Source organism: Oncorhynchus masou, chromosome 24 (assembly GCF_036934945.1).
Source record: "Oncorhynchus masou masou isolate Uvic2021 chromosome 24, UVic_Omas_1.1, whole genome shotgun sequence".
Taxonomy (NCBI): domain Eukaryota; kingdom Metazoa; phylum Chordata; class Actinopteri; order Salmoniformes; family Salmonidae; genus Oncorhynchus; species Oncorhynchus masou.
This window is the reverse complement of record NC_088235.1, coordinates 94,905,701-94,920,635: the sequence shown is the minus strand read 5'-3', so window position 1 is coordinate 94,920,635 and position 14,935 is coordinate 94,905,701. Positions and strand designations below refer to the sequence as shown.

The window sequence follows — 14,935 nt, the reverse complement described above, 5'->3', positions numbered from 1 at the left end:
TTGCTCCAACTCTCTACATGTCTCCTCCAACTGACTGTGTATCACCCTGGGGAAACAAACACACATACAGTGGTGGAAAAAGTAACCAATTGTCATACTTGCGTAAAAGATACCTTAATAGAAAATGACTCAAGTAAAAGTATTTGGTATCAAAACTAAAAGTATAAATCAATTCTAATTCCTAATATGAAGCATACCAGACGGGACAATTGTCTTGTTTTTTAAATTTACGGATAACCAGGGGCACTCCAACACTCAGACATAATTTACAAAGTATTTGTGTTTAGTGAATCCACCAGATCAGAGGCAGTAAGGATGACCAGGGGTGTCCTCTTGATAAGTGCGCGAATTGGACCATTTTCCTGTCCTGCTAAGCACTCAAAATGTAATAAGTACTTTTGGGTGTCAGGGAAAATGTACATCATAAAGCACACACAAGGGCCCAAAAGTGTATCAACAAAGCAGAGCTTGGCATAAAACCCCAATATCCAGAAAATCTAAATCCAGAAGGACTAGGGTATTTTTCTAATTTCACTGAAGTTAAACATTTGTGATACCCCTAACTGTACAATAAAATCAGTGATTACTGTTTTGATCAAGAACAGGAGATGATAAACATAGCCGATAGCCTTCTAGCATATGATGCTGCTGTCTGTGTGGGAGAAAAACACAATGCTAAATTTAGACGCAGTCAGACAAATGACCCCTGCGGCTGTTCAAGACACTGGAACCATCCAAGCAACGATGGTGCCCTGCAGTTTGGGAGGAATGTACATAAACTCAGCAAAAAAAGAAACATCCTCTCACGGTCAACTGCGTTCCTTTTTCAGTAAACTTAACATTTGTAAATATTTGTATGAACATAATATTCAACAACTGAGAAACTGAACAAGTTCCACAGACATGTGACTAACAAATGTAATAATGTGTCTCTGAACAAAGGGGGGGGGGGGTCAAAATCAAAAGTAAGTCAGTATTTGGTGTGGCCACCAGCTGCATTAAGTACTGCAGTGCATCACCTTGTCATGGACTGCACCAGATTTGCCAGTTCTTGCTGTGAGATGTTAACCCACTCTTCCACCAAGGCACCTGCAGGTTCCCAGACATTTCTGGGTGGAATGGCCCTAGCCCTCACCCTCCGATCCAACAGGTCACAGGCGTGCTCAATGGGATTGAGATCCCTCTTCGCTGGCCATGGCAGAACACTGCCATTCCTAATGTCGTGTCTTTACTTTCATTAACTGAAGACTTTTAGTTTTTATCAAAGATTTTCTGTAATCAGCATTATTTGATTAACTAATCAGGCAAATGTAATTAACTAGGAAGTCGGGGCACCAAGGAAAATATTCAGATTACAAAGTTATAATTTTCCTAATACAACTTTTCAGATATTTTAACGTAGAAAAGAGGACGATCAGCTGTCCATTCTGTCTCCCTGTAGCGCTGTCTTAGGTATCTCACAGTACAGACATAGCAATTTATTGCCCTGGCCACATCTGCAGTCCTTATGCCTCCTTGCAGCATGCCTAAGGCACATTCACGCAGATGAGCAGGGACCCTGGACATCTTTCTGTTGGTGTTTTTCAGAGTCAGTAGAAAGGCCTCTTTAGTGTCCTAAGTTTAAGCTGTTAGTGTCTTAACGACCGTTCCACCGGTGCATGTTCATTAATTGCTTATGCATGGGAAACAGTGTTTAAATCCTTTACAAAGAAGATCTGAAAGTTCAAAACAAATCAAATTTTATTGGTCACATACACATGGTTAGCAGATGTTAATGCGAATGTAGCGAAATGCTTGTGCTTTTAGTTCCGACCATGCAGTAATATCTAACAAGTAATCTAACATTCTAACAACTACCTTATTTCATCCACCTTGTAGTCTAGAGACTGGACATTGGTGAGTAATCTACTCAGAAGTGGTGGGTGGTGTGCACGTCCGAAGTCTGACCAGGAGGCCGCTCCGGGTACCCCTTATGCGGCGACATTGTTTTGGGTCGGCCTCTGGGATTAGATCCAATGTCCTGGGTTGTGGTCCGAACAGAGGATGCGCTTCGGGAAAGTCGTGGTTGTAATGTTTATAAATTGACATTGCTCTTATATCCAATAGTTCTTCCCGGTTGTATGTGATAACACTTAAGGTTTTCTGGGCTAACAATATAAGAAATAATACCTAAAAAAAACAAGGACTCGAAGCGAGGCGACCATCTCTTTCGGCGCCATCTAAGAGAAAAGAAAATCCATCATTACTTTAAGACATGAAGGTCAGTCAATACGGAATATTTCAAGAACTTTGAAAGTTTCTTCAAGTGCAGTCGCAAAAACCATCAAGCACTATGATGAAACTGGCTCTCATGAGGCTCACCACAGGAATGGAAGACCCAGAGTTACCTCTGCTGCAGAGGACAAGTTCATTAGAGTTACCAGCCTCAGGAATTGCAGCCCAAAAAATTCAAGTAACGGACATCTCAACATCAACTGTTCAGAGGAAACTGCGTGAATCACGCTTTCATGGTCAAATTTCTGCAAAGAAACCACTACTAAAAACAACACATAAGAAGAAGAGACTTGCTTGGGCCAAGAAACACGAGCAATGGGCATTAGACCGGTGGAAATTTGTTTGTTGGTCTGGAGTCCAAATGGGAGACTTTTGGTTCCAACCGCCGTGTCTTCGTGAGACGAGGAGTGGGTGAATACTATTGTTATTGTTATTGACAAAATACTTATTTTCCACCATAATTTGCAAATAAATTCATTTAAAATCCTACAATGTGATTTTCTGGATTTTTTTTCTCATTTTGTCTGTCATAGTTGAAGTGTACCTATGATGAAAATTACAGGCCTCTCTCATCTTTTTAAGTGGGAGAACTTGCACAATTGGTGGCTGACGAAATACTTTTTTTGCCCCACTGTACACACACACACACAAACACACACACAGTTGAAGTCAGAAGTTTACATACACCTTAGCCAAATACATTTCAACTCAGTTTTTCACAATTCCTGCCATTTAATCCTAGTAAAAATTCCCTGTCTTAGGTCAGTTAGGATCACCACTTTATGTTAAGAATGTGAAATGTAGAATAATAGTGAATTATTTCAGCTTTAATTTCTTTCATCACATTCTCAGTGGGTCAGAAGTGTACATACACTCAATTAATATTTGCTAGCATTGCATTTAAATTGTTTAACTTGGGTCAAACGTTTCAAGTAGCCTTCCACAAGCTTCCCACAATGTTGGGTGAATTTTGGCCCATTCCTCCTGACAGAGCTGGGGTAACAGTCAGGTTTGTAGGCCTCCTTGCACACACTTTTTCAGTTATGCCCACACATGTTTTTATAGGGTCGAGGTCAGGGCTTTGTGATGGCCACTCCAGTACCTTGACATCGTTGTCCTAAATCAGTTTTGCAAAAACTTTGGAAGTATGCTTGGGGTCATTATCCATTTGGAACACCCATTTGTGACCAAGCTTCAACTTCCTGACTGATGTCTTGAGATGTTGCTTCAATATATCCATAATTTTCCTTCCTCATGAAGCTATCGATTTTGTGAAGTGCACCAGTCCCTCCTGCAGCAAAGCACCCCCACCAGTGTGCTTCACGGTTGGGATGGTGTTCTTCGGCTTGCAAGCCTCTCCCTTTTTCCTCCAAACATAACGATGGTCATTATGGCCAAACAGTTCTATTTTTGTTTCATCAGACCAGAGGTCATTTCTCCAAAAAGTATGATCTTTGTCCCCATGTGCAGTTGCAAACTGTAGTCTGGCTTTTTTTATGCCAGTTTTGGAGCAGTGGCTTCTTCCTTGCTGAGCGGCCTTTCAGGTTATGTCTTTATAGGAAACGTTTTACTGTGGATATAGATACGTTTGTACCTGTTTCTTGCAGCATCTTCACAAGGTCCTTCGCTGTTGTTCTGGGATTGATTTGTACTTCTCCCACCAAAGTACGTTCATCTCTAGGAAACAGAACGCGTCTCCTTCCTGAGCGGTATGACTGCTGTGTGGTCCCATGGTGTTTATACTTGCATACTATTGTTTGTACAGATGAACATGGTACCTTCAGGAGTTTGGAAATTGTTCCCAAGGATGAACAAGACTTGTGGAGGTCACAATTATTTTCTGAGGTCTTGGCTGATTTCTTTGGATTTTCCCATGATGTCAAGCAAAGAGGCACTGAGTTTGAAGGTAGGCCTTGAAATACATCCACAGGTACACCTCCAATTGACTCAAATGATGTCAATTAGCCTATCAGAAGCGTCTAAAACAATGACATTTTCTGGAATTTTCCAAGCTGTTTAAAAGCCACAATCAACTTAGTGTATGTAAAATTCTGACCCACTGGAATTGTGATACAGTGAAATAATCTGTCTGTAAACAATTGTTGGAAAAATTACTTGTGTCATGCACAAAGTAGATGTCCTAGCCGACTTGCCAAAACTATAATTTGTGAGTGGTTTAATGACCTCCATCTAAGTGTATGTAAAATTCCAACCTCAACTGTATATTGTATTTATTTATTGTTCCTTACACTGGGTAGGTGCAATGAAAAGTGTTGTTTTACAGGGTCAGCTATAGTAATAAGGTGCCCCTGCAGCAAATTAGGGTTAAGTGACTTGCTCAAGGGCACATCAGACTTTTCATTTTGCCGGATCTGGGTTACTGTCCCAACGCTCTAACCAATAGGCTACCTGGCGCCCATTAGCTCTTTAAAAAGTATTTCTGTGATAATGGAAGAGGTTTTAAAAAGTTAATTTACCATTTAAAGCAAAGCAGTTACATATAGTCAAAGTTAAATAATTGGTCTGATTACTTTTATAGACTACTTTACGAATTCGTAAAGTAGTAGGACATTTATAAAGAATTTATAAAGAAACTGAAATCACATTTACATAAGTATTCAGACCCTTTACTCAGAACTTTGATGTTGCACCTTTGGCAGAAATGACAACCTTGAGTCTTCTTTGGTATGACGCTACAATCTTGGCACACCTATAATTTGTAATTTAATCTTATGAAAACGTGATAACAAAAATACAGTTCATGCGGTTACCAAAACAGCTGTATTGTTAGATTGGTAGCAGATATTTTTGTACAGACATCAGATTTGATTAGCCGAGAAGTAGCTTAATATTTTAAAAAGATATCAAGCACAATATTCCAGACCGATATGCATGTTTTAGAGTTTGAATGGCATGACTAGCTTTAAAAACGGTGTAGGAGTAGCTTTCTAAATAATAATAAGTCAGAAGAATGTCAAAGATTTAAAGCTGCAATATCTAACTTTTTGGGCAACCTGACCAAATGCACATTATAGATCTGTCACTCTCATTGAAAGCAAGTCTACGAAGCAGTAGATCTGTTCTACGTGCGCTATTTCTATGCTTCCCATTCTTAAGTTTGCTTTTGCGTTTACTTTCAGTTTTGTACAATAGCTTCAAACTTCTGAAAAGACAATCTTTTTTGTTATGAAAAGTATATTTAAAAGCTGTTTAGATGGTACAATGATTCTCTACACAATGACTATTTGTTTTGTTGCATAAACTGAAATTAGGCTAACATATAGGCTGGGTTTCTGTACAGCACTTTGAGATATCAGCTGATGTACGAAGGGCTATATAAATCAATTTGATTTGATATTGCACCTTTTAAGTGGGGACTCTTGCTTCGCAAACCCCACTAATAATAATATTAATAATTAGGATGCTTATATTTCTCCCGTTTCATGTACAAGTGTGTATTAATACGCATGTGTGAATTGGAAATGTTTTTTTGCATATCCCAACTCCCCCTGCGACACTCTCGGAGAGTGGGGTCACAACCACATCTTGGCACTCAAATATTTTCAATTGAAACAAAGCATCTGAAAGAGTTTCATGAAACAATATGAAAGACATGATCCTAGGGATACACATGGAAAATCCCCCAATAAAACTGTCATGATATGAATGTTTTCTTTTCATAATGTATGAACTGGAACTGGAGGGCAGGCAAGGACGTAATGTCGATAGCCTATAGTCTACCTTATAAAAAGACAAGTAGCACCAGTTAAACTTTGTTACACAATCTGTATGGGCTGCTGCTGCGTCACAGAAAGTGTGTTTGAAAAACAGCAGCAACAGATTCCCCACAACCAGTGACAATCGCCTCCAAGTGATGTATTACAACCGGGGGTTCAGTCTCTGTCCCCTGGAAAATTACTTTAAGCACATAACCTTGGACAACCCTTGACAATAGAACACCACAGAAGCAACACAGCATTTATCTAATTTTACACAAGTTAAAAACAGAACCATGGCCATCATATTTTTGCTTCTTTCTCATTGGCCTGTAGCACAGTCCTTTGGTAATAATTTACACTCTGGTTTGGCTCCAAGTTCCCGCACAACCCAGACAGGGTAAGAAGTGCTGGGAATAGGAGCTGAAATAAGTTCAGTGTTTATCAACCCCCAACGAAAATCAAGTCACAAAAAAACGGAGTAAAAGGGGGATACCTAGTCAGTTGTCCAATTGAATGTATTCAACTGAAATGTGTAAAAAAGTACCAGATACCAAATGGAGCCTCGGGTACTAAATGACTTGGGAGAGGGATGAAGGGGCTTCTGCCCAACTCATCTGTAGGAACACAAGATGAGGCCAACAGACAGGACTGTTTGCATTTGGGGCTCTCTCACCTCATCCCTGCTTGCAGTTTCTCCATGTCAACTTTGCGCTGCTCTGCGTTGGCCTGTGAGCGTCCCAACCGGTCTCGTAGCTCCTGCAGGTGGTCCAGTGTGTCCACCAGCTCTCCCTTCACCGTCTTCATCTGGCTCTCCAGCAGCTGGGTGCGGTGCAGGGAGTTCCTCCTGTCCTTCCTGGCGAAACGCACCTTCTCCTCCAGATCCTGGACTGAACCGGACAAGGCCCAGAGAACAAGGTTAGAAACATCGCTCAGAGAAAGAGATCTCCAGATAAAGCGTAGTCCTCGACGAGATTCTGAACGCGCATTTTAATCAAGGAATCTGCTTAATCTGTGACCTGGAAAGTGGCCCCTAAAGACACAGACTCTCAGACAAAGAAGATCTAAAAGCTGCAAAAATACACAGGGATAGCATCAGAACAGTTACTTACGCTGTAAAGTTAATTGCTATCAAAAGTAGATACTTGTATAAATCAAATTCTATCCTCCTGATTCCTGCTTACAAGCAAAAATTAAAGCAGGATACACCAGTGACTAGATAAATAAAGAAGAGGTCAGGAGCAGGACTCTAACACGGAAGCTTATAACAAATCCCGCTATGCCCTCCGACAAACCATCAAACAGGCCAAGCGTCAATACAGGATTATGATCGAGTCGTACTACACCCGGCACTGACACTCGTTGGATGTGGCAGGCCCTGCAAACCATTACAGACTACAAAGGGAAGCACAGCCGAGAACTGCTCAGTGACACGAGCCTCCCGGATGAGCTATACTTCTATGCTCACCTTGAGACAAATAACACTGAAACATGCAAGAGAGCACCAGCTGTACCTGAAGAGTGTGATCACGCTCTCCGCAGCCGATGTGAGTAAGACTTTTAGACAGGTCAACATTCACAAGGCCACAGGACCAGACGGATTACCAGGACGTGTACTGCGAGCACGCGCTGAACAACTAGCAAGCGTCTTCACTGACATTTTCAACCTCTCCCTGTCTGAGTAGTTAATAGCAACATGTTTTAAGCAGACCACCATAGTGCCTGTGCCCAAGAACACTAAGGTAACCTGCCTAAATGGCTACTGATCCGTAGTACTCACATCTGTAGCCATGAAATGCTTTGAAAGGCTAGTCATGGCTCACATCAACACCATCATCCCAGAAACCCTAGACCCACTCCAATTTCCATACCACCCCAACAGATGCACAGATGATGCAGTCTCTATTGCACTCCACACTGCCCTTTCCCACCTGGACAAAAGGAACACCTATGTAAGAATGCTATTCATTAACTACAGCTTTAGCATTCAACACCATAGTGCCCTCTAAGCTCATCTATAAGCTAAGGACCCTGGGACTAAACACCTCCCTCTGCAACTGGATCCTGAACTTCCTTGATGTGCTGCCCTCAGGTGGTAAGGGTAGGTAACAACACATCCGCCACACTGATCCTCAACACAGGGGCTCAGCCCCCTCCTGTTCTCCCTGTTCACTCATGACTGCACGGCCAGGCACGACTCCAACACCATCATTAAATTTGCCGATGACACAACAGTGGTAGGCCTGATCACGACAACAACGAGACAGCCTAAAGGGAGGAGGTCAGAGACCTGGCCGTGTGGTGCCAGGACAACAACCTCTCCCTCAACGTGATCAAGACAAAGGAGATGATTGCGGACTACAGGAAAAAGAGGACCGAGCACGCCCCCCATTCAAATCGACGGGGCTGCAGTGGAGCAGGTTGAGAGATTCAAGTTCCTTGGTGTCCACATCAAATCAAATCCAAATCAAATTTTATTTGTCACATACACATGGTTAGCAGATGTTAATGCGAGTGTAGCGAAATGCTTGTGCTTCCAGTTAATTTTTATTTTTTTTATTTTACCTTTATTTAACCAGGCAAGTCAGTTAAGAACAAATTCTTATTTTCAATGACGGCCTGGGAACAGTGGGTTAACTGCCTGTTCAGGGGCAGAACGACAGATTTGTACCTTGTCATCTCGGGGGTTTGAACTCGCAACCTTCCGGTTACTAGTCCAACGCTCTAACCACTAGGCTACCCATCACCAACATACTAACATGGTCCAAGCACACCATTAGTCGTGAAGCGGGCACGACAAAACCTATTCCCCTCCAGGAGACTGAAAAGATTTGGCATGTGTCCTCAGATCCTCAAAAGGTTCTACAGCTGCACCATCGAGAGAATCACTGGTTGCATCACTGCCTGGTATGGCAACTGCTCGGCCTCCAACCGCAAGGCACTACAGAGGGTCGTGCAAACAGCCCAGTACATCACTGTACATCACTGTGGCCAAGCTTCTTGTCATCCAGGACCTCTATACCAGGTGTCAGAGGAAGGCCCTAAAATTGTCAAAGACTTCAGCCACCCTAGTCATAGACTGTTCTCTCTTCTACCACCCCGCAAGCGGTATCGGAGCGCCAAGTCTAGGTCCAAGATGCTTCTAAACAGCTTCTACCCCCAAGCCATAAGACTCTTGAACATCTAGTCAAATGGCTACCCAGACTATTCACATTGCCCCTCCCCTCCCCACACCACTGCCACTCTGTTGTAATCTATGCATAGTCACTTTAATTAACTCTACCTACATGTACATACTACCTCAACTAACCGGTGCCCCTGCACATTGACTCTGTACTGGCACCCCCCTGTATATATTGTTACTTTTTTACTGCTCCTCTTTAATTATGGGCGGCAGGGTAGCCTAGTGGTTAGTGCTTTGGAATAGTAACCGAAAGGTTGCAAGTTCAAATCCCCAAGCTGACAAGGTACAAATCTGTCGTTCTGGCCCTGACAGGCAGTTAACCCACTGTTCCTAGGCCGTCATTGAAAATAAGAATTTGTTCTTAACTGACTTGCCTAGTAAAATAAAAGGTAAAAAATAATAACAATAAATAAATTACTTGTTACTTTTATCTCTTATTCCTGTCTGTTTTTTGAAACGGCACTGTCAGTTAAGGGCTCGTAAGTAAGCATTTCACTGTAAGGTGTAATTCACTGTAAGGTGTAATTTCACTGCAACCTGTTGTATTCGTCGCATGTGACTAATAAAATTTGATTTCAACACAGACAGTTACTTACTCTGCAAAGTTAATTGTTATCAAAAGTAGATACTTGTATATTGAGTTGACTATAGAATCATGAGGACCATAATGGAAATTAGCCTCCAGGCTTTTTTTATTTTAGATGATTTTGTTGTTGTATGCATCTGAAGCAGCCTAATACTTACCCAATAATTATCCAATAAATTCAATCAATCAATCATCAAGGGCACATGCACTGTCACAAAACTACACTTAAAAAAAGGGTTCTTAATTTGTCCCCATAGGAGAACACCTTTTGGTTCCAGGTAGAACCCTTTGATGGTGAAAAAGGTTCTACTTACTTAGAACCTGTTAGTGGTATAAGGGATCCTGTAAGGGTTCCACGTAGAACAGGAATGGGCAATTATTTTGGCTCAAGGGCCACATTGGGATTTCAAAATTCAGCAGAGGGCCACACAGATTCTCTCTCTCAATGTTAATTAAAAAGACATTTGCGGGCCAGAAAAAAGGCATGTAGGTCCATTCTAAATTCTACATACTTTCTATTTAGTTTTAGACATTCAAGATTGGCCTGGAGTGTTTATCCCAAAATAATTTGGGGGGTTGAATGGGCTCACAGGCCGGATCCAAAGTTTGCCCACACCTGACGTAGAACCATGTATTAGTGAAAAGGTTCTACTTGGAACAAAAAAATTGTACCTTTCACAGGGTTCTCCCAACCTATGGACACAATTGAAGAACACTTTATGGTTCTAGGTACCACCTTTTCTAAGAGTACATTTGAATCCTTCTATGATAGTTTATCTATATAACCAAAACAATGCAGTTCTCATGCATTTCAGAGAAGAAGCTCAGTGAATTAAAGTAAGGATATTGATACAGACCCATATTGTCTCGGGTGTCCCGCCCTTTACTTTCCATACCAGACTCTGTCTTCTTGTCCAGCTTTTCTCTGGTCTCAGCTAGCATCTTCTCCATCTTAGAGAGCTGTAAGGCCTTGGTGTCGCTGTCTCTCCGTATAAGCAGCATCTGCTGCTCTCGCTCACTCAGCTCTCCCTGAACCTTATTCATGTCCTCAGACAACTGCCTGCAGGAAAGGACAGACAAATCCTGGCTCTCAACAACAGGAGCACAAGGCTACTAGGAACGCTATGTCTGTAAACTGTCACCCTAAAGTCGCTTGCACTGATTACAATGATAATTGGCAACTCAGAAACCAAGTGAGTATAACAAAAGGTTTGCGATGCCTGGAGAAGTACAACAGTGATATTCTGCGTGTCCTGGTTCCCTGGCCTGTACTGGTCAGGATGGAACATCTCTAAGCTTTTCCTTCTACTGGTTGTTGTGTTTGTTCTCCGGTTGATCTTTTGGGGATGGGCTATCTAGACTGCTTATATACCCCTAACAGAGAGCACAGTCGCCCAACAACAAATCCTGAGCACAGAGCATTATAATCAGACAAGTCATAAGACCTGCTTCACCAGTCTCCACAAGCCCTGCAGCTAACTGACATTATACACACAACCAGACATTAGGATCAATGTTGAAGGAGAACATTTAACTCAGTACAAGTCTATTTAGGAAAGCCATTATTCACGAAAATAACAGTTGGAGATGCCAGGGTCAAAGTAACTCAGGGAGTTAAGCTGGCCATATCAAATGCATTCCCAGCTTCTCAGCAGCTGAAAGAGGCCTTATAATGCAGCCAACCAACAACAACCAATAGAGCGCTCTTACAACTATCAACTATAAACAAACAGCTGATATTACACAACTACTTAAGGTCCAATCCAATGTTAAGATGTCCATTCCACTGTATCCTGTTCGGTCTTTCGTAAGTATTGTATGTTGTCAAAACCTGCATCTTTACAAAGGCATCTAGTTTAATGAAACCCAAATGGGATCTTAAATTAAACTGTCTAATTCCTGATAAGGAATGATGTTTATATGGACTTCCCCTTACTGCAGGCAGGCAGGTGTTTGACTTTGCTTCATTTGACTCCTAATCACTAGACTGGTGCAATCAGTAACTAGCTTGATTAGTACAAGACAAGACTTATCACTTGGTGAGGGGTGATGGAAGTTAGATGTTGATAGAACTTCCATCCACCAACTCTTGAATGAAGCTTTACTGTGGGGTCTGAGCATTGGTAAAAAGCTATACTTGGAATTGCAGCTATAATTGTTATTACAGTATTATAACATTTAATAACAACAAGCAGCCTTGTCTCAGTAGAGAAAATCAAAATGATACATTTAGTAGCGGTGGTGTGTGTGCAGTGTTGTAAAGTGCAGTTCTTGGCAGTAGAGTAGTGTAGTATAGAGTAAAGTAGACCAACATGTTCCCCTGGTGGCACTGGTGCCACTAACTTTTTCAGTTGGTGGCACCAGCCCATGGTTTGTTTGCATCAAATATTTTTCACAGTTCACACAATTTAAAACATTTGTAATCATCTTAAAAGTCATTCAAAGTGCTTTTAAGAGGTGTAGACAACTGAGATGGTAATAAACACGTTTATTTATGTATGTATTTATCTAACATGTCCATGAAAGAATGCATGATTCAAGATATTCTGCAACCTAATACAGTGAATGTCGTGAATGTTGGTTTGACAAATAAGCTATTGTTACATTTGACTGTTAAAATAGGTCTCCAGAATGTCTCTATTGAACAAAATACAATTCAGAACAATCTTCCCTACATCTTTAGATGTGCACTAATATTCTAGGCTCATTTATTTGGGGCTAATTCACCACCTGAGTACACAAAATCTGAAAACACATTAGCTTGATCGGTAACACTAAACATAATACCCAATGCTGGCAGCCATGTATTCTAACAGTAAATGTAAAGTACAAAACTTTGCAGTTGTAACCTACAGCTCAATTATGCCTATGCAATAGCCAATGTGCAACATTTCACACACTCAAAGCCATATCAAATATCTTGGTTGAAGAATAGTTGCTATTGAGGTCAAAATTGAGAGTTGAGAAATAAAAAGGATACCTACAGAAAGCTGAGAACCTCCCCCTCTTCAAATGTAACAACAGGATAGCTGTGTTTTCCCCAGCAATTGGATTTTAAAATCAGAACACTTTTTCCCCCAGGAGCATTTTGTTTCCTGGGAAAGGAGAGTGGCTCACTCATCATAGCCGTAGTCCCCAGCAAAACATGCACAGCCACAGGGCAGGAATCATGTGGATAATGTACTTTACCGTTTGACCAAATCATGGTTAAATCTTGAGTGAGGTGAAAAACTAATGTGACCAGCAAAAAAATAAACAGGCACCCCAGTGCCTAATTAAAAATTGGTGTTACACTGCCAAGTCAAACGTTCAAACGCAAGAGTTTGTCACAGTTTCGAACCCTGGTAGAGTACAGTAACATAGATTAGAGTAGAGTCGAGTAGCATAGATTAGAGACGAGACGAGTAGAGGGAGTAAAAACTAGTCTCACGTGACAGAGTTGGAGAGTTGCAGGGCTTCTCTCTCATGTCTCGCTGCCTGCTGACTAGCCTCCTGCAGTCCCTCTATGGCCTCCTGGGCTCTCTGGTCTCTCCTCTTCAGCTCTTTGAAGGCTAACACCTTCTCTTTCTCCAGGTCCTTCTCCAAGCGGCCCACCTGGAGGAACGTACACACCACACAGTGTGTGAATTGAACCCTCTCAACTCACCTCCAAACTGTGATAATAAACTGTTCTGTAAATTTGAACAAATACTTACTTTTTACCCACTATACCAGGGTTACCCAACTGGCGGTGGTTTTATTTGGCCCCCAAGTTTTCTGAGCATTTTTAAAAATCATTGTTGGACATAAAATACTGTAAAAACACCAGGAAATCAGCTCCAAGTGATTTTAAGTTTGGAAATCTGTTCCCAAGTATTCCCATGCATAATAGTGACACGTGATAATATACAAATGTAAGCAACGTTTGAAATTATTATGTTTTAGTCAAATATTATATCTGTTTGGGCTTCTTGTAGTTGACAATTTATGTTCCGGCCCCCCCAACCATCTGCTCAAGAAACAAAATCGGCCTGCACTATAGTCAGCCCCTGCAAGCCGAAAGTAATCACTTTGAACACAGGAATCTGTCTAAACAATTAGGCTTTTCAAAACACTCATGAACAGCATGAGCAGCAAGCATGCACAGTCAGTTATAAACAGATATGAGCTCTATTTTATTAACTCTGCTGGGCCCTTGGAGGAAGTTCAGGCTGGCCCACAAAAGCTGGCTTTGCACATAAAGAACTGTACCAGTTAAAGCAATGTAGAATGTTTCAAAATAGGGACATTTGTATTGCATCTCAAACTCGTACATTAGATATGACAACTGCAGCTCACGCACTCTAGTAGTCGATTTATTAATTCACTGAGTTCAATTGTTATGTTGTATGTACTGCTGTGTTGTGTTTAATGTTCAATCTCTGATGCTGGTTTGCTCATCATGTTGTATGTAACTTACAGGCTGTGGAAATAATGGTCCTCTCTGAGGACAGTAAAGTATCTATCGGTCTACCTGCTCCAGTAACAGCGCCTGTCTGTCCTCTAGCTCCGCCACACGGGAGGTGCTCTCCTGCAGCATGGTCTGCTGTCTCTGGACGGTGTGCTGCAGCTGCATGTTTTGCTCACTGGAGCTCTGACACACCAGAGAGCTACCCCTCATCTCTGCCTGCAGAGCCTCCACCTGGGGACAGAGTACACTGGAACTGCCTGTTTGAACTTCACTAGTCTTCATCCATACACTTCACAAGTTGGAAATGTATTTACATTTTTGTTTCACATCCTAGAATTTTTTGGGTCTCATATCCTTCACATTGTTCCCAAATTCCTCAGTGCCAGTCTGCTCTCCTGCCCACTCCTTGTGGAATGGTCATGCCACACATTGTCATGTTCAGCTTGAGAAAAAGTGACAAGGAGTTGGCAAGGGAGCAAAAACAGATCTGGGACCAGACTACAACATCCCACCCACAGATATCACACAATGTGTCTGGAATGTTGTAAGTGTTTCACAGGAAATAAAAGCAAGGTGAAGGTCTTCATGTTCTACTTCTTTAGCTTTTGTCTCCAGCTCTCTCTCGTAGCGTCCCTTCACTCCCTTTATCTGTAGCATACAGTCGCTCAACTCATCCTGGCATGTTGTCAGGGCTGTCTCCAAAAACCTCACCTGCAACAGGACCGATACAGGAAAAAGTCTGATTT

The 14,935-nt window shown here is 41.7% G+C and overlaps 1 protein-coding gene across 1 annotated transcript; it reads right to left on the bottom strand.

The window, feature by feature from the left end:
* Nucleotides 1-1,710: 1,710 nt before the first annotated feature.
* Nucleotides 1,711-14,886, bottom strand: si:ch73-389b16.1 (coiled-coil domain-containing protein 18). The gene is made up of 5 exons (XM_064935743.1): nt 14,253-14,886; nt 13,191-13,354; nt 10,657-10,820; nt 6,667-6,880; nt 1,711-2,219 (listed from the first exon to the last, which is right to left on the bottom strand). Exons 1-5 carry the CDS (start codon nt 14,469-14,471, stop codon nt 2,075-2,077), a joined length of 906 nt encoding a protein of 301 aa, XP_064791815.1. The 5' UTR covers nt 14,472-14,886; the 3' UTR covers nt 1,711-2,074.
* Nucleotides 14,887-14,935: the final 49 nt, after the last annotated feature.

Excerpts from the sequence above, each read along its gene's own strand:
- si:ch73-389b16.1 (XM_064935743.1), bottom strand. The coding sequence starts at position 14,471 with ATGAAGACTAGTGAAGTTCAAACAGGCAGTTCCAGTGTACTCTGTCCC. Across the intron at positions 13,355-14,252 it reads AGGCGCTGTTACTGGAGCAG|GTGGGCCGCTTGGAGAAGGA; the intron begins GTAGACCGATAG and ends ACGTTCCTCCAG. Across the intron at positions 2,220-6,666 it reads AAACTGCAAGCAGGGATGAG|ATGGCGCCGAAAGAGATGGT; the intron begins GTGAGAGAGCCC and ends CTTTTCTCTTAG.